The following is a 15,382-nucleotide window of genomic DNA, read 5'->3' on the forward strand; positions in this document are numbered from 1 at the left end:
GTCCCGGTGTGCGGCATGGGCCGCAGGGCTGGATAGCCCCCCCGCTGCGCAGCGGGGCGCCTGCCTGCCTGGCTGCCTGCCAGCCTGCCAGCCAGCCAGCCTGCCTGCCTGCCGGCCAACCTTCCTGCCTGCCTGCCCGCCCGCGCGCCCACCCACCCTGCTCGTGCAGCGCGTGGAAGGCCTGGCGCATGGGCAGGTCGATGTCAAGCAGCACCACCTTGCCGCTCTCGGGGATCAGCTCGTAGGCTGCGGGGCAGGGCGGCGGGGGGCAGGACGAGCACGGGGGTGGGGAGCGGGGCAGAGGAGAGCAGGGGGCAGCAGAGTGGCAACAGCAGGGGGGCAGCTGGAGCACGACGCTGCTGTTCATCTGTTCACACCAGCCTCCACGTCATGCCCTGCCCCGCCCGCCCCGCCTCGCGCCTGTGTGGTGGTTCAGGAAGTCCCCCACTTTCTTCTTGGTGTGCGCCGGCTCGTCGGCCTGAACCGCAATGGGAGCAATGACGCCGCCCGAGGCGGTGCTGCCGCCGCCGCCGCCGCCGCTGGGGTCCCCGCTCGCCACATCCATGTCTGCCACTGCAGCAGCCGGCCGCGCGGGAAAAGCCAGTCGGATAAGCCAGGGGACGGATCAGGGCGGGGCATCCGAGGGGCAGAAACAGGCGCCAGGGACGCGCGTCAGGGGCAGGGAATGATTTGCAGGCGGGTAGGCCGCCCCGCGGAAGCACAAGCGGGGCCCGCGGCCGCACCGGACTGCGCGCGCGAGGATGGCGCCGTGCCGCCGTGCCCCGCCAGCTGGTGGTGCAGCATGCTGGGCTGCTGCGGCTGGTGGTGGCTGTGCTGCGGGTGCGCCGCGTGCTGCTGCTGGTGCTGCTGCTGGCTGTGCTGCTGCAGGCTCTGGTGCAGGCCGCCGCTGGTGTTGTGACTGCAGCAAGCACAGCAGGCAGCACACCAGCGACATGAGCTGCCCGGGCTGGCCACATGTGCACGCATTTGCCGCACCGCGCTGCTACCCATGTTCCAGTATCCAGCCATGCTGCACCCCTCCGGGGGCCCGCCCCCTGCATAGCCAAACACGAAGCTGGTGCATATGCACGCACAGGCGCCCATACGCTTCCCCGGGTTGCTGCGCACCTGTGCCCCGCCGCCGCCGGCGCTGCCTGCCCTTCTGGCTTGCGCACAAACAGCCAGTTGTTCACATTCCCCAACGGATCCGGCATGAACGGCTGGCTCTCGTCGTGCCGCCACTCGCCATCAACAATGAACTTGTATTGGTGATACCTGCGAGCAAAGCGAGGGGGCAGGGCCTCTGGCGGCGCGTTTGTGGGCCGTGCCAGTGCCGGGCGCGTGCAGGCATGCTGCAGGATGGGTGCAGGCTGGCTGGGCATCTGGGCATCAGAGCCAGAGGGTGGATGCAGTGCCTGAAACCACGACTGCGCATGCTGCTGTGGGCAGGTCGCTCGGCTGCTGCTGCTGCTCCGGCCGCCGCTCACCCTGGCGGCAGGTGCACCACCACTGTGAAGGTGCCGGGCTGCCCCTCCACCGTCGTCATCGGCACGGTCTCCACCCATCGTGTGAACGACCCGCACAGGTGCACCTGCAGCGGCAGCAAATTGCCAGGGTAGGGGACGCGCGAGACTGTCGGCCCAGCCCTCGGCGGGGGATGTCGCGCCGCTTCTGCAGCAGCTGGATGCCATGCCTGCCCTGCACAGAAGCCTCTCCCCGGCGCAGCCTGGTGCATTGCTGCCGCACCTGGTTGCCGCCAAAGCGCCAGACGAACTTGGTGGGCACGAAATACTGTGCCATTGCCCCTGACTGTCCTCCTGCCTACGATGCGCGGGCCATCGGGCGCCCCAAGTGAACTGCCCGCTCCTGATGCGGAAGTGAACTGTCGGAGGGCCGTCAGGCGCAGAGAACGGTGCGCTGAGGGTTGATCAAAGTCAGCGTAAGGCAGCGATTGTGATGACCGTCCTGGTCCATGCACCACAAGCACCGCCCAGCGGGGGACAGCGGGCGAGGCGGGGTGGGGGCTGAATTGCCGGCGAGGGGGCCGCTACCCATGAGGAGCATGGCGCATGTGGTGGCTGGTTGTGTGGAGCACATATGGATGAGCATAATTGGGGGAGGCGAGGAGTCAGCCCTGCCTTTGGCAGGGCTGCGACCTGTCGGCACACCCCACAAGCTGGTGGTCAGCGAGCGCTGGGCTGCATGCACCGACTGGCAATCATCATGCCTGGCATTACACATCGGGATTGTGTTGTGAGAACATCAAGTGGGACAAGCAACACAGGCGCCGCCAGGCAGATGTAGCCCTGTCTTGGGCAGTGTGGCATTCATTGATGGCAGAAAACTGAAGGGCGTGAAAATTTGGTGGCATGCGCTGAAGCAAGGAACAAGTTTGGATAGGGGAAGACATGAACTGGTATTGCAGTATCTGTTCATCAAATCCATGATGGTGGGGCGAGCTGCAGCTCAACAGCTGCCTGAGAGCCGGAGGCATGATGGGGGTGGCTGCCTAATCAGCTAACCAAGCCCAGCCAGGAACACTGTGGGGGCCACAGCCGCCTGCACCTGGGCAACACGGTACCAGCGCCCGCCTGGTGGCGTGATGGTCACCCTGCAGGCCCAGCCGGCAGCATGGCTCACACTCAAGTCGGGAGGACCAGCAGCGCAGCATGCCTGGCACCCCACCCACAAACCCCTGAGCAAAGTACCCACCTGCGTGCTGTGTCCGAGAAGCTGATGTTGCCCGTCGTGGCATCACCCTTCTTCACGCTCCACGCCAGCACATCCAACCGCCGTGTGCCGCCAGTTGTGACATTCTGCAGGCGAGGAAGATGCTGGCAGGCCTCAACTCTCCACTCCACAACGGGCAGATGCAGGACGCCCCGCGCTCGCCGCGCACGCCGGCTGGCCTCCTGGGATGGCACAGCCAGGCGGGCAGCGCTGCCAGCGGTGCACACACCTGCCACCAGATCTTGAGGTCGGCATACGCCTGCGGCCGCAACCAGAAGCGCACCGTAGGCGAGTACATGGCCGCCACCGCCTGCGGCACCGTGGGCAGGAAGCCCGAGCGCGCGGCAAAGTACTGGTTCGCCCTGGACGTGGCTGCTGGTGTTGCCGGGAAGGGCCCCGCCCAGGCGGAGGCGTTGAACCACTTGGCGGTGGGGCCTAGGGGGCCTGCGGCATGCAGCGTGGGGAGCAGCGCACATCACAACGGGAAGCCAACCCATTGACACTGGGATGGCACCCAGACCCCAGAGTGCGAGCAGCACAGCAACGCCTGGTGGCGTGGGCCCAGAGCCAGCCGCTGCCACATGAGGCGCGGCGCGGCACGCGCGGGCAGCGGAGCGCACCAAAGAAGAAGCCCCGGGCATCGCAGCGGAACGTTGTGACGCCTGGCACCAGGTCCACGCGATGGCTGCGGCCCAGGTCCGAGGCGCTGACATCCAGGAAGTGGCGGCCCGGCCAGGCCAGCGGGTCGGTGGGCTGCATGCCCGGCGGCAGGCGCAGGGTGGGCGAGCCGTCGAGCGTGTAGGGCGCCCAGCTGCAGGCAGGGGCAGGGGCCAGCGCGGGGGCAAGTAAGCTGGTGTGGTGCTGAAGAGGTGCACAGGGTAGGCAGGGCACGGGAGCCGGGCCAGCAGGCGCAGGCTCATGGCAGCTGCCGACCTGACGGTGCTGGCGAGGCTGGAGGCGTTGAAGGTGAAGGAGGCTGCCCAGCGGGTGCCCTTGCTCTCCAGAGCCTTGGCCTGCGGCATGGGGACAGCCAGCCAAGGGATGAGCGGCTGGCGGGCATGTGCTTGGGAACCTCCCTGCTGCGGCAGGGTGCATGCCACACGTCCCGCATCTCATCTCATCCACACCTGCTGCGTGGCGCCGGCAAAGGCCGTGCCATCAAAGGCCCAGGCGGGCATGAAGCCCGGCACAAACTCGTTGTTGGGGTTGTAGCTGACTGCCGCGGTGTACCCTGGGTCGGGGCCGCTGCGGCTCGTTGCCCTGCCCAGCGCGCTCAACGCACCTGCGGGGCAGGCGCCACACGCATGTGCAGCGTCATGCGCCAAGCCGGCCGCTGCGCTGATCAGGAGGGCAGCCAGCGAGTGTGGGTGCAGCAGCGGAAGGCAGGCAGGCAGGCAGGCGGAGGGTGAGGCACAGTGCCCGCGAGGCGGCGGCGTGTACCTGCCGGCACCATGCCCGCCGACTCGGCATCCATGTGCAGCAGGGAGAGGCTGTCTGACAGCAGGGCCGCGTCGGGGCGCAGCCACAGCGAGTCGTAGGTCAGCACAGAGTTGGACCAGACGTCGGCCTGCGCACCAGAGGCGCAGCAAGGAAGGTGTGTGCGTGTGTTTGCAGGGGAGGCGAAGGGTACACAGGCATGGCGGACGAAAGCCGGGATCGCTCTATGAGAGGGATGCATGCAATCCAACCACCGCAGCCTCTGCCGCCCGCCCCCATGCTGCTCACCGCGTTGGCCCCTGCGGTGCCGCCCGGCACGCCGTCCTTCACGAGCAGCCGGTACCAGAAGCTCTGGGGCAGCAGCTTGGCGATGCTTTTGGTGCTGCTGCTGCTGCCCTGACTGACAGTGGGGGAGGAGAATCGGGAGAGGGAGTGGAGGTGGCGCAGCCACTGGTGCCATGCGGCCTCCGCCGCAAGCGCAGGCGGCAGCGAGGTGCTTGGGGGTGGCCGTGGAAGCGGCGGGCGAGGGCTGGGAGGCGGCCGGGGAGGCTTGGGCTTGGGCGGAGGCCGAGGTCGTGGGCGTGGTGGAGGCCTGGGTTGAGGCGGCTTCGGTCTTGGGGGAGGCTCGGGTTTGGGGGAGGGTGGTCGTGGGCGTGGCGGCGGACGTGGCGGCGGCAGCGCGAGGAGGCGGCGCTGCCTGGAAGTGGTGCGCGTGTCCAACTGCACGGCCGCCGCCGATCCTGCAGCATTGGCAGGCACTCGTGGACTCGGCCACAGCACAGCCGAAGGCAGAGCAGCGAAATGCGCACGCTGCCAACAAACCTGCAAGTGCGACGGCCAGCGCCAGGCATACTGCTCCTAGCAGAGCTCTCATCTCTGCTGCACTGGCTGATATCAGTGCTGCTTAGGTCGGCATGGCAGCTGCACCCCGCGGCCCGCTTCCTCGTTCCTCAGAACACCATTTGCGGGGCCACAGAAGATTGCAATCTGCGCTGTGGTGCAAGTAGAGCTGCAGATGAGCTGCATGAGAAGCTGGGTGCTGCGGTACCTGGGAGGCAGTGCAGTTGCAATGCCCCGCGGCCGCTGTGGTGCGAGAGCACAATACTTGCGCCAGCACCTCCAGCCACAGCCACAGTCCGGCCCAATCTTCAGGTGAAAGTGAGGTGGTTCGCTTAAATTCATGTGGCACCGCGTCACGAGCATAAATGAAGGAGAGGGGCGAAGGTCGGGCAACAGGTTGGGGGAAACGGGACACTTCAGGCACTTATTCAACGGAGGCGCTCAAGGCACTCACAGCAGGACAGCGAAACACTCGGGAAGAAAGGGACAGTAGGTTGGAGGCGGTGAAATGCAGAGGCATGGCAAGCAGCGAGATGGGCGGCGGGAGCGCAGGAGCGGCAAAGGGGTGCGGTCCTGAAGCGTAGGCCACATGCACATGACGCGACACCCTTCTCTGAGGGCTCTCGAGAAGCATGGGGAGTGTGGGAAAATCGAGAGGCAAGAGGAAAGGTGGAGAATGGGGGGGTCGGGTCGAAGGGAGGGAACGCCAACGATGCCTCAGGTTCGGTGGAACACAAGGGTCAGTCCGGAGCCATGGAGGAGAGTGAATAATGGGTGGGTCAAAGCTGCTTTGACAGGTTAGGAGGAGGAGGGAAGTACTGGAGGAGACAGAGCGGCATGGAAAGAATGGCTGCTAAGCCAGCCAGCTGGGGTTGGTGGGTGATGCCACGTGCCGGCTGCAGAGGGCAGAAAATGATGGGCGCGTGCCCCAGACCATTCATGCATTGCGGGTGCATGCGGGCAACCCGGGGTGCGGGGCAGGCCGGCATCAAATGGAAAGAAGAAGTGCAGTTCTTGGGCAGTAATGTAGCGGAACTGGGAGGGGATGGGGGATGGCGCTTCTACAAGAGTGTGGGTGGGCTCGTCGGGCAAGCCCGGCAGGACCTGTGGAAGGCCTAACACCAATCCAGACGGACAGCCATGTCTCCGGTCGCCTTGCCTTGCCCGTCCCCATCAATGGCGTTGAAGCCAAGAGGGTCCATGTCGACACCTCCTTGGCCACACCTGAAGAGAGGGGAGTGAAGGAAGAGAGAAGGTGAAGGACAGAAAGGGGTGAGTGGACTGGTCGGATCACACCCATAGCCGCGCCAGCCCCGGCTGCACACATGCGCTGCGATGAGGTGGAGGCGCTGCCTGGACTCTGCGGCAATGCTTGCGCGAGTGCGCCCAGTCAGCCCAGCCCCAGCCCAGCCAGCCCCAGCCCGGCACTACTCACATGTCCACAACGCGCGTCTTGACCGACTGGCCGGTGGCGGTGTTGGTGACCTTGAGGCACTTGCCGCACTTGTCCTGGCTCATGGGACCCAGACCGTCGTCATTGCAGTAGGCGGTCCAGGGGTACTGTAGGAGCCAGTGGTCGGAGCTGACGGGCTGCAGGCGGGAGGCGGGCGGGGGCAGGGAAGCACTCTGGTCAGCAGGCAGGCCAGCGCGGTGCAGCTGCTGGCTAGCTGGCTGGCAGCGCCGGTGCAGGCAGCGCCGGTGGCTGGCAGCGCCGGTGCAGGCAGCGCCTCATTTCCCGCGTGGCATCGGGCCCTGTGCTGCCGCAGCACTGGAAGGCAGCCCAGGCTCACCAGGAACTTGTTGAACTGGTCAGCGCAGTAGAGGGAGGAGGTCTCGTAGCCAGGAGCGTAGTCTGCACGGGGCGGTCAGTACAAGTGCGGCAGCCCGTCAGCACCAGGCAGCGAGCGGAGCAGCTGGCCGCGCTGGCCGCCATTGCCAGCCCTGCCAGGTTGCGCAGTCCAGCAGGCGGGCAGCCCCGCAAGCAAGGCAGCCCAGCAGGCACAGGCGCCTCACAGTGGTAGGTGGCGCGGGCAACGGGGCCGCTGCCGCCCTGACCAGTTTCCATGCCCCAGATGACGCCGTCGCCCCTGTTGCTGTTGCCGTAGCTGCCCCCGCTGGTGGAGGCGGCGGCCACCTCCTCGTCACCGCCGTCGGAGCTCTCCTCCTTCTTGCTCTTCTTCTTGTTGTCGTCGTCATCGTCCTGCTCCTTCTCCTCCTCCTCCTGCGCCGCCTCCTCGGCCTCCTTGCGGGCCTTCTTCTCAGCCTTCTTGGCCGCCTTGCGCGCCTCCTTCTCAGAATCCCGCGCCTCCTTCTCCAGCGCCTCCTGCTCCGCCTCCTGCGCGCCATCCCGCTTGGCGTTGTCTGCCCGCTCCCGGACCTGGTCAGCAAGCTGCTCGGCCTCGCGAATCTTTTGCTCCTTGGCTGCCTTGGCTGCCTTTTTGGCCTCCTTGGCTGCCTGCTTGCTGATCTCCGCGGTGCCCTCTGCCACTAGCTCGGCCAGCTCGGCCTGCTGCGCTGCCAGCTGGGCCGCCTCGCGCTCGGCCTGGTCCTGCTCATCCTTGGTGTTGCCCTTCTTCTTCTTCTTCAGCAGCACACGGCGGCTGCCGGAGGGCTGGCCGAAGCTGAGGCCGCGGGCCTCCACCGGCACAGTGGACAGGTGGCACAGGGCCGCCAGGGCGAGGAGGAGAAGGTGAAGAGCGGTGAGACGCATGGTGGCCTGGAGGTGGGGAAGGGGAGGTGGGCGGGAGGGTGGGTGAGCAGGTGGGTGTGTGGCGGCACGGAGGGTGTGTGGGAGGGCGCCCAAGACTGCGGTGCCGCCAATAAATCCCTATTGTGGTCAGGGCATGCTGAATGGGGGCTGCTGAGCCAGTGGGCGACCCGTGCGCGCGCAGCGGCGGGAAAGTGCCTGCCAAGGGACTGTCAGGCATTCCAGCCCACCATGCCAGGGCCTCTGGCGGCGCCAACTGCACATGCAACCGGCCTGTCTCACCGTTTTGCACAGTCAGGAGCAAGTGGGCGGCTCTGACGTGCTCTTGTGGTGATGGGTAGGACTGAAGCGGTCCAGACGGTTTCTGCGCTGGCGGTTCTGCTAGGCCAATTGTGCTCGGTCAATGCAGAAACAGTCAGGACAGCCGCTTGCAAGCGCGCCGAGGCCCTTGGCCATGCAACCTTTTGCACTGGTCGGGCTCGCGAGCACCTGTGTCAGTCAGGAGCAGGTCCCACACAAGCACTACGAATCAGAGCCCCCCCCGTGCTCTTTCTGTGGTCTACCCAAGTATACATCATCATATAGCGGGTGGATGGGCTTTGTGGGCTCCGCCATGCCTTCGACATGTGCTGCTGGTGGCTTGGGGGGATAGGCAGTTGGGGCCCTGCAAGCATGCCATGACGAATACGGAAAACATGGCCCACTGTTTTGCAGCGCAGAAGCCGGTCGGGGCTGTGCCATCAACACTTTTGAAGTTTGCGCGCGCTGCACGCTCGCACTCCAGTAGTCCATAATTGACGTCTTTCGGCCGTTAGCCGGCCGCAATTGGTACTGAGAAACTTCACATGATCCTGCACCTGCAAGCTACTGCAGCAGCTTACATAGCCTGTGGCCAGGATGTCTGCCGCATGCTTGCAAAGCCCTCAGAAAGCAGTCAGCAGCGTGCCATCGCGCCTATGCATCAATCACCACCCCGCCGCCGCCTCCTGCATGATGCATCATGCGCCGCCACCCAGCCGCCGCCCAGCCACCAGCGCGTTCGCGTCGAGCCGGCAGCTGGGCGGTGTGAACTGCGCCTCTCTAGCGATGCTCGCATACAGCTGGGGATGCAGGAAACATCACTCCCTACCAGGCATAGGCGTTCGGCTTGATTGCATCCTCCGTGCAACAAGTGGACAGTTTACCCTTGTCGGTGGCTTGGTACACTCAGGCACGCGAGCACCCCGGCTGTTGCCTTGGCGGTTTGGGGTCAGCCCGCGCCAAGCTATACAACTGTTGCGAGCCATTTGCGCTCAACGCACGCTGCTGCTGCTGTCTACGCCTGATTCCGCAGAAGGCGCTAGCCACCCGCCACCTGGAGGCACTGCGCCGGCGTCCCGCCTCGGTGCTGGACCCCATCCCCTGTACCTACACAACCCCGCATTCTCCAGCTGCACAGCACCGATGCTTCTGGGGGGCACCTGGGACTCCAAATTGTGCACAGCATGTGTCGGCGCCGACACGGTGTACCCCGTCTCTGCTGTGCGCGCCGCGCCGCATTCTGGCATTGGCTCAGGCTTAGTGCCGTACGCACCCAAGGTTTCCGAATCTCCCTCTCCCTCTCCCTCAGTCTGTTTCCACATGGAGCAGCGGAGCATGCTGCAGCCATGATTGTTCGTTCCGCAACGTTCCGCGATTCACCGCGGCTGATTGGCCCACCCACCTGGCTGGGCGCCCGCCCCAGCCTGAGCAGGGCGTGGCGCCGGTGCGCCTGTCGAGTGGCCTGTGGGCCCCACAATGTGGGGCGGCCTGGACCCGCAGCAGCCCCGCCCTTCCCTGGAGCAGGTGCTGCAGGTGAGCACACCAGCGTGAATGAAGGGTGGCTGGACACTCGGCAGCGCCGGGAGAGCCCTACAGCGCTACCTGTGTGTGTTCTCGCCGCTGTCATGCGCTCTGTTCAGGCTGCGCTTGTTTCCTTGAAGGATTCTTGCCCTCTTTTCGCATCCGCAGATAGCGGTTGGCAAAACGGAGCCAACCACGCAGAGAAGGGCTGCGGCGGCAGCCGTTGGTTAATAACATCCTTGCTGATGTCCTTGTCAATTTTCTCAAAACCGTCTTGCACAGTCCATGGGTGCCCAGAAGAGGGCAAGAATCCTTGTTTCCTGAAGGATTCTTGCCTACCTTGATGTCTTGGTCCAGTTTGTTGAACCCGTCCTGCACGGTTTGCGGGCGGGGAACTCTTTTCCCACCCGAGTGGGAAACTCTTTGGGAAAACTCTGGGAAACCCTTGCTGCTGCTCTGCTGCCGCTGCAGGCGCGGTTGACGCCCATCTTTGCGTCAGTGGTGGGGACAGTCCTGACGTTCGCAGTGCAGCTGGCGGCCATCCTGGGCTGCGTGTTCATCATTCTCATGCACTTCAAGATGGGATAGAGCGGCCTCGCTGGGGATCCCACCAGCCACAATAGCCAGCACTGTTTTTTTGCTCCTCCTTCCTTCTCTTTCCTTCTCCACATGTCATTCCTGCATTGCACGTGTACACATCTGCATTCGCTTTCGCTGCATGCCAATCGGTGCTTTCTGATCTTCTTTTCTCTTACTTGAACGTAAGAATAACAATTGTTAACAATTGTTTTCTCTGCATGTTCAGACACAATATGTACACAATACGTGCCAGCAAGAAAGAGGGACGCGGTGCACGCAGTGAATTGAAGGCGGCAAAGACATGGTGGAGTTGCGGGTGTGGGCGCCAGCCACCCGTCGATCAGGCCTGCCATCCTTCAGCCCATGTGGAAGCTGCCTCCCAGCCCATTGCTTGCGAGGAGGCGCACAGCATCGCATTGGTTGCCCTCCTGCTGGCTGGGAGAAGGACACCGCTTGCTGCTTCACCCAACCCCAGCCTGCTTGCCAGCGCTGCCATCGGCGCCTTGCAGCCAGGCAGTAGCCCACCGCAAACTGTCTTTTCAATCTACCGCCTCACCACGCCAGGCTGCGCTCCGCCTCCTGCTTGGCCTCCAGCGCTGCAGCAGGTGCGCATTCCAATTGGCGTCCAACACGGTGCAGGGCCCTCCGCCCAAGCTGCGCTGGCTGCCTCTGCCTGGGTGCGTCATTGAGGCAGCGCTGATTGTCGCTGTGATGCGTGATAGAGAGGACTCCCATATCAGGCGCAGGATGCGAATGGATTGAGGCGGTAGTGCATACATGTGAGGCGTGTGCATGAGCGCATTGGAAACAAAAGCGCGGCAGCAGTGCTGCACTCGACAGCTGCCATGCAAGGGCACGAGACCTCAGAAGCTGTTCTGCGCTGATGGCGCCAAAATCAGAAGCCGCTGCCAAAGGCCTCGGGCAGGTTGGCAGCCGCAGCACGCTCCTCTGGCACCGGGTCCAGGTGGCCCAGGTGCTGGCTGCCGTCCAGCTCCATGCTGCGCCTGCTGTGCATGCTGCCACCATACCGCGAGTCGTACTGCGGTCCAGGCGGCGGTCAGCGCGTGCGGGATGAGGCGTGGCCGAGCCCAGCAGCGGGTTGGCCCCCGGCCGCCACACCCATCACACTCTCGTTCCGCCCCGCCCCACCCCTGCGCTCCCCGGCTGCCTTCTGCCTCCCCCAGGCTGCAGGCCCTGCCTGCCTCCCAGCCAGGCAGGCAGGCCCCCAGCTGCACCCCCACCTGGTCCAGCGCATCCAAGGAGTCGTAGGATCCCACCCGCACCATGCGCAGGAACCCCTCAAAGTCCACCTCATCCGCATCTGCGTGGGACCAGCAGGGGCGGCGTGGCAGGGGGTGGGGTCGCGCCAGGGGCGGGGCAGGGGTGGCAAAGAGCCAAGGGCAGAGGTGCTCCCATGGCACCAGCAACACGAGATACGAGGTCGGCAGCAGCGGGCGGCCCCGGCCTCCCGCTGCTGCCTCCCTGCCCGCCTCCCTGCCCGCTCACCCGCATACCCCGCCTCCACCAGCGCATCCTCCACAGCATAGTCCACCTCTGCGGCGGGCAGCTTGGCCCGCAGGCTGCCGATCAGCGCCTCCACCGACAGCCGGCCGTCCGAGTCGGCATTCAGCCCCGCAAACGCGCGGCGCGCGCACTCCAGCCACAGCTCCCTGCGGGGCAGGGCGGGACCGGCGCGCGGTGGGCGGGCGGCGCAGCGCTGGCCAGAGCAGGCAGGGGCGGTCCCGGGGCTCGGCCTGGGAGGCAGGTGGGCAGGGCGCCGCTTGGGGCCCTGTGGCGCGCGGCTGGGCTGGGGCGGGGAGGGCTGGCCGGGACGGCAGGAGAGGCGCAGCAGAGGGGCGGCTGCTGGCCGGGGTGTCCTCCCGGCCTCTGTGCCGGCAGCGCTCGGGCCTGCCTGCCCCCACCTGTTGCTCTCCTGCAGCGCCGCCCAGTCCATCTGGCTGGCCACAAATTCTGGCGCCATGACCTGGCAGGGCAGCGGGGGCGGCTGGGGGACAGCGACAGTCAGGTAGGCGACAGGCAGGTAGGCGACAGGCAGGCAGCCAGAGTCGAGGCACGCCCAGGCGGAGGTGCAAACCAGAGCGTAGGCCGGTCCGCAGGCTGCCGGCCCTTCAACCCCCGCAGCTGCTCCCCGCCTGCTGACACCACACCCCCATACACACACACAACGTGCACACGGCGTGCCCCTGGCTGCCCTTGCCCACCCCACCTGGCCGTCTGCATTCAGGTCCAGCTGCTGCATGAGGATGGCCACCTCCGATGGCTCCAGGTCATACCCCAGCAGCCGCAGGCCCTCGCTCATCTCGCCTGCACAAGGCCGCGTGCGCGTGTGTGGGTACGTGGTGTGTTCCAGCGGGGTGTGGGGACAGGCGCCTGGGCAGGGGGTGGTGCAGCTGGAGGCGCGGCGGCGCAGGGCGCTGGGCCAGCAGGCTGGGGCAGGCCAGGCGCACCAGGCCCCAGCCCCTTGTTGCTGCGGAAGTGCATCCTGCGCATCAGCTGCTCCAGGTCTTTGGGGTCGGTGACGGCGCCCTGGGGCCCCGTGGCGCCGCCGCCGCCGCCGCCGCCGCCTGGCGCAGCCTCCGCCGCCGCCGCCGCCGCGAAGCTGGCGAGCGTCTGCTGCTGCTGCTGCTGCTGCTGCTGCTGCTGCTGCTGCTGCTGCGGGCGCAAGTCTACAGACATTGGCATGGGCGGGGGCTGGGGCGGCGGGCCGGGCGCGGCGCCCACCGCAAAGCTGACGTGCTTGGAGGAGCGGGGCGGCGGCGGCGAGCTGGCAAAGAGGCCTGCCGACGTCATGCCCGCTAGCATCTCCGACCCTGCTGACCGCTCGTCGACTGGCGGCAGCCCCCCCGCCGCGCGCCCCGGCTCCCCAGACAGGCGCTCCAGCAAAGCCTTTGCCGCCCCGCGGCCCCGCCCTCGCTCCTCTGCCACCGGCGAGCCGCCGGCCATGCCAGCTGCGGCAGAGTCGCCCGTCGCCGGCGGCGAGGCTGCCGCGCCGTCGGCTGCTGCTGCTGCTGCCGCGGCGGCAGAGTCTGGAGACATCTGGGGCCAGCCCGCTGCCCCGCTGCCCTGCTGCTGCAGCTGCTGCTGTGGCGGCGGCAGCAGCGGGGCCCGCGGCGGCGCCGACGTGGCGGCGGCCCCCGCCTGCCGCTCCCCGACCAGCGGCAGGCTGCCCACAGACTTGGTTGGGCGGAAGGAGGAGGAGGATAGCTGCAGGCAGCGGGTGCAGATCAGAGACGGCGGCGATTGAGAGCATGGTGCAGGAACAGCTGTCAGAGGGCAAGGGCCGGGTGCCTGGTGCCCACCCCTCGGCCAATGTGGGTGGCACGACAGTCGACGGCCTTGACGCCGAAGCACACCCCGCACCTTGTGCTTGTAATCGATTGTCTCCAGCTGGCGCAGCAGGCGCGCGTACTCGTCGCCGCCGTGGGCTGCAGCGGGGGGCGGGGCAGGTGAGGGGTTGCGCACAGGCGCTGGCACACAGGCGCCAGGCGCGGCAGCACAGGAGCGCAGCGGCACAGGAGCGCGGCGGTGGCTGCGGCTGCGGGCGGCTGCGAACCAGAGGTGTCCAGCGACAGGCGTGCCGCCTTGCGCGCCGCGCTGCGCTCCTCCTCGCTGCGCGACGCGACACGCAGGTAGTCCGCCTTGCCGTGCCCCGACTCTGCGCTAGGGGCAGCGGCGGCGGCGGCGGCGGCGGCGTGCAAGTTGTGTGCCTCTGCATTCTGTGTGGGTGGTGCTTTTGTTGTGGTTGTGTGGTGGTGGAGGAGGTGGTGGTGGTGTGGTGGCCGTGGTGCAAGCGTGGGGTGGGGGGTGGGGGCAGCGTGCCGCCGACCGGCAGGCCACAGCGCGTCGGCGGGCCACAGTGTGCACGCCAGGCGCAGCGCCCCAGACCTCTCCCACCCACCCATGGCCGCCAGCTCGGAGGCCTGGCGCAGCACCCTCCAGTACTCTCCAGGACCGTGCACCGAGGCAGAGCCGCGCTGCCGCTCGCTGCCACGCGCCTGCAGCCCAGCAGCAGCAGCAGCAGCCAGGGGGGTCGCGGGGCAGGGCCCTGGCAGCAGGAGAGGCTGGTGGCATGTCCGCACAGCGCGGCAGGCCTGGGCAGTGCTTGAACGGCTGGTGAGCACCCCCCGCACCAGGCAGGTCCACCCACCAGGAGCGCCAGCTGCTGCGTGGAGGGCGACCGCGCAAAGCAGCGGCCGCCGTGCACGCTGCCGGCTGCCCGGCCTTGCGAGGCCATGCGTGTCAGCAGGCTCTGCAGGCAGGCCGGGAGGGCAGGTTGGTGGGAGCAGGCTGTGAGCAAGCGCCGTGGCGGCCAGCGGGTTTGCATGTGCATGCAGGCAGGGGAACACGGCGAGAGGCAGGACGAGGCCGGTGCAGGGGCTGCGCTGCTGCTGCCCTCAGCAGCGCCAGCGGCGCAGCCCCACCCTAAAGGCCTCCGCCCCCTCGCTGCTGGAGGCGCCTTGGTTGCTGTCCGAGCTGTTGCGGTGGCGCTGGCGGGCGAGCTCGGAGATGCTGCGGGGCGGGCAGGGCGGAGGGCAGGCGGGTGTAGGGCAGGCCAGGGGCAGGGAGGCAGACGGGCTAGGCAGGGCTGGCAAGCGGGTGGGGTGGGCAGCCAGCGGTTGACACAAGGCAGGCCCAGCACAGGCAACCGGCCGAGCATAGGGGAACTGCAAGGCAGCAAGGCAGGGCTGGGGCAGAGAGTGCTCACTTGACAGACGCGCTGCGTGCCCCCAAGCCTGACGAGGGCAGGGCCCCTGGGGAGCCCACCTGCACGGCACGGCACATCACACAACACTCACGCACACCTGCTTGGTGCATGTCTGCCCGACCAGGGCAGCCAGGGGCGCCTGCCTGCACACCGGCCAGGCCAGGCAGCACAGCAGGCAGCCAGGCCAGGGGCGGCAGCCGGGCGGCGGCGGCGGCGGCGCGGCGCACCATGAATGCAAAGCCGCCCGCGCCGCTGCCCTGGCTGTCGGGGCTCATGGGGAACTGCGTGTCGCCGCCCTGCCCCTGGCTGCCCGCCCGCGGGGTGGAGTCGCTGCCATCGCTGGGGGCCTGCACCTGCGTGGCAGCTGCCATGTAGCTGCAAGGAGGCCCAGGCGAGCGGGGAGGTGGGCGGGTGAGTGGCGAGCACAAGGCAGCATGGCGCTGGGGCGCACCAGGCGGGCGAGCGACAGCTGAGGGGTGCACCAGGCGGCGCAGGCGTGGGGGGCAGCGAGGCAGGCTGGGGGGCGAGAGAGCGCACCCATG

At 67.3% G+C, this 15,382-nt stretch overlaps 4 protein-coding genes across 4 annotated transcripts in view; 1 reads left to right on the forward strand and 3 right to left on the reverse strand.

The window, feature by feature from the left end:
• Positions 1-1,546, reverse strand: part of CHLNCDRAFT_142561 (hypothetical protein) — a gene marked incomplete at both ends in the record, with an annotated part of 3,577 nt that extends 2,031 nt beyond the window's left edge. The window contains 6 exons of the mRNA XM_005842802.1: positions 153-246; positions 378-420; positions 449-573; positions 744-919; positions 1,129-1,275; positions 1,488-1,546. Of these exons, the coding sequence (XP_005842864.1) occupies positions 153-246; positions 378-420; positions 449-573; positions 744-919; positions 1,129-1,275; positions 1,488-1,546 (644 nt within the window). The remainder of the gene's footprint in view (positions 1-152; positions 247-377; positions 421-448; positions 574-743; positions 920-1,128; positions 1,276-1,487) is intronic.
• A 4,411-nt stretch (positions 1,547-5,957) lies between these two features.
• CHLNCDRAFT_33383 (hypothetical protein) lies at positions 5,958-7,287 on the reverse strand. Its single transcript, XM_005842803.1, has 4 exons — positions 7,021-7,287; positions 6,798-6,859; positions 6,443-6,597; positions 5,958-6,231 (listed from the first exon to the last, which is right to left on the reverse strand). The coding sequence occupies exons 1-4, from the start codon at positions 7,070-7,072 to the stop codon at positions 6,123-6,125; spliced, it is 378 nt and encodes a 125-aa protein (XP_005842865.1). The 5' UTR covers positions 7,073-7,287; the 3' UTR covers positions 5,958-6,122.
• A 2,203-nt stretch (positions 7,288-9,490) lies between these two features.
• CHLNCDRAFT_142563 (hypothetical protein) lies at positions 9,491-10,123 on the forward strand (the record flags this gene model as incomplete). The annotated part of the gene is made up of 2 exons (XM_005842785.1): positions 9,491-9,547; positions 10,007-10,123. The coding sequence occupies 2 exons, from the start codon at positions 9,491-9,493 to the stop codon at positions 10,121-10,123; spliced, it is 174 nt and encodes a 57-aa protein (XP_005842847.1).
• Positions 10,124-11,009: 886 nt separating this feature from the next.
• The window catches only part of CHLNCDRAFT_59450 (hypothetical protein), a gene marked incomplete at its 3' end in the record, with an annotated part of 7,603 nt that continues 3,230 nt past the window's right edge, over positions 11,010-15,382 (reverse strand). Inside the window, exons 11-24 of the mRNA XM_005842804.1 lie at positions 15,068-15,215; positions 14,938-14,979; positions 14,841-14,899; positions 14,557-14,644; positions 14,283-14,384; positions 14,034-14,130; positions 13,689-13,790; positions 13,496-13,560; positions 12,583-13,339; positions 12,342-12,439; positions 12,037-12,098; positions 11,621-11,784; positions 11,356-11,435; positions 11,010-11,153 (exon numbers count right to left, since the gene is read on the reverse strand). Coding sequence (XP_005842866.1) covers positions 11,010-11,153; positions 11,356-11,435; positions 11,621-11,784; positions 12,037-12,098; positions 12,342-12,439; positions 12,583-13,339; positions 13,496-13,560; positions 13,689-13,790; positions 14,034-14,130; positions 14,283-14,384; positions 14,557-14,644; positions 14,841-14,899; positions 14,938-14,979; positions 15,068-15,215 — 2,008 coding nt within the window. The remainder of the gene's footprint in view (positions 11,154-11,355; positions 11,436-11,620; positions 11,785-12,036; positions 12,099-12,341; positions 12,440-12,582; positions 13,340-13,495; positions 13,561-13,688; positions 13,791-14,033; positions 14,131-14,282; positions 14,385-14,556; positions 14,645-14,840; positions 14,900-14,937; positions 14,980-15,067; positions 15,216-15,382) is intronic.

Source organism: Chlorella variabilis (genome assembly GCF_000147415.1).
Source record: "Chlorella variabilis unplaced genomic scaffold CHLNCscaffold_42, whole genome shotgun sequence".
Classification (NCBI taxonomy): Eukaryota; Viridiplantae; Chlorophyta; class Trebouxiophyceae; order Chlorellales; family Chlorellaceae; genus Chlorella; species Chlorella variabilis.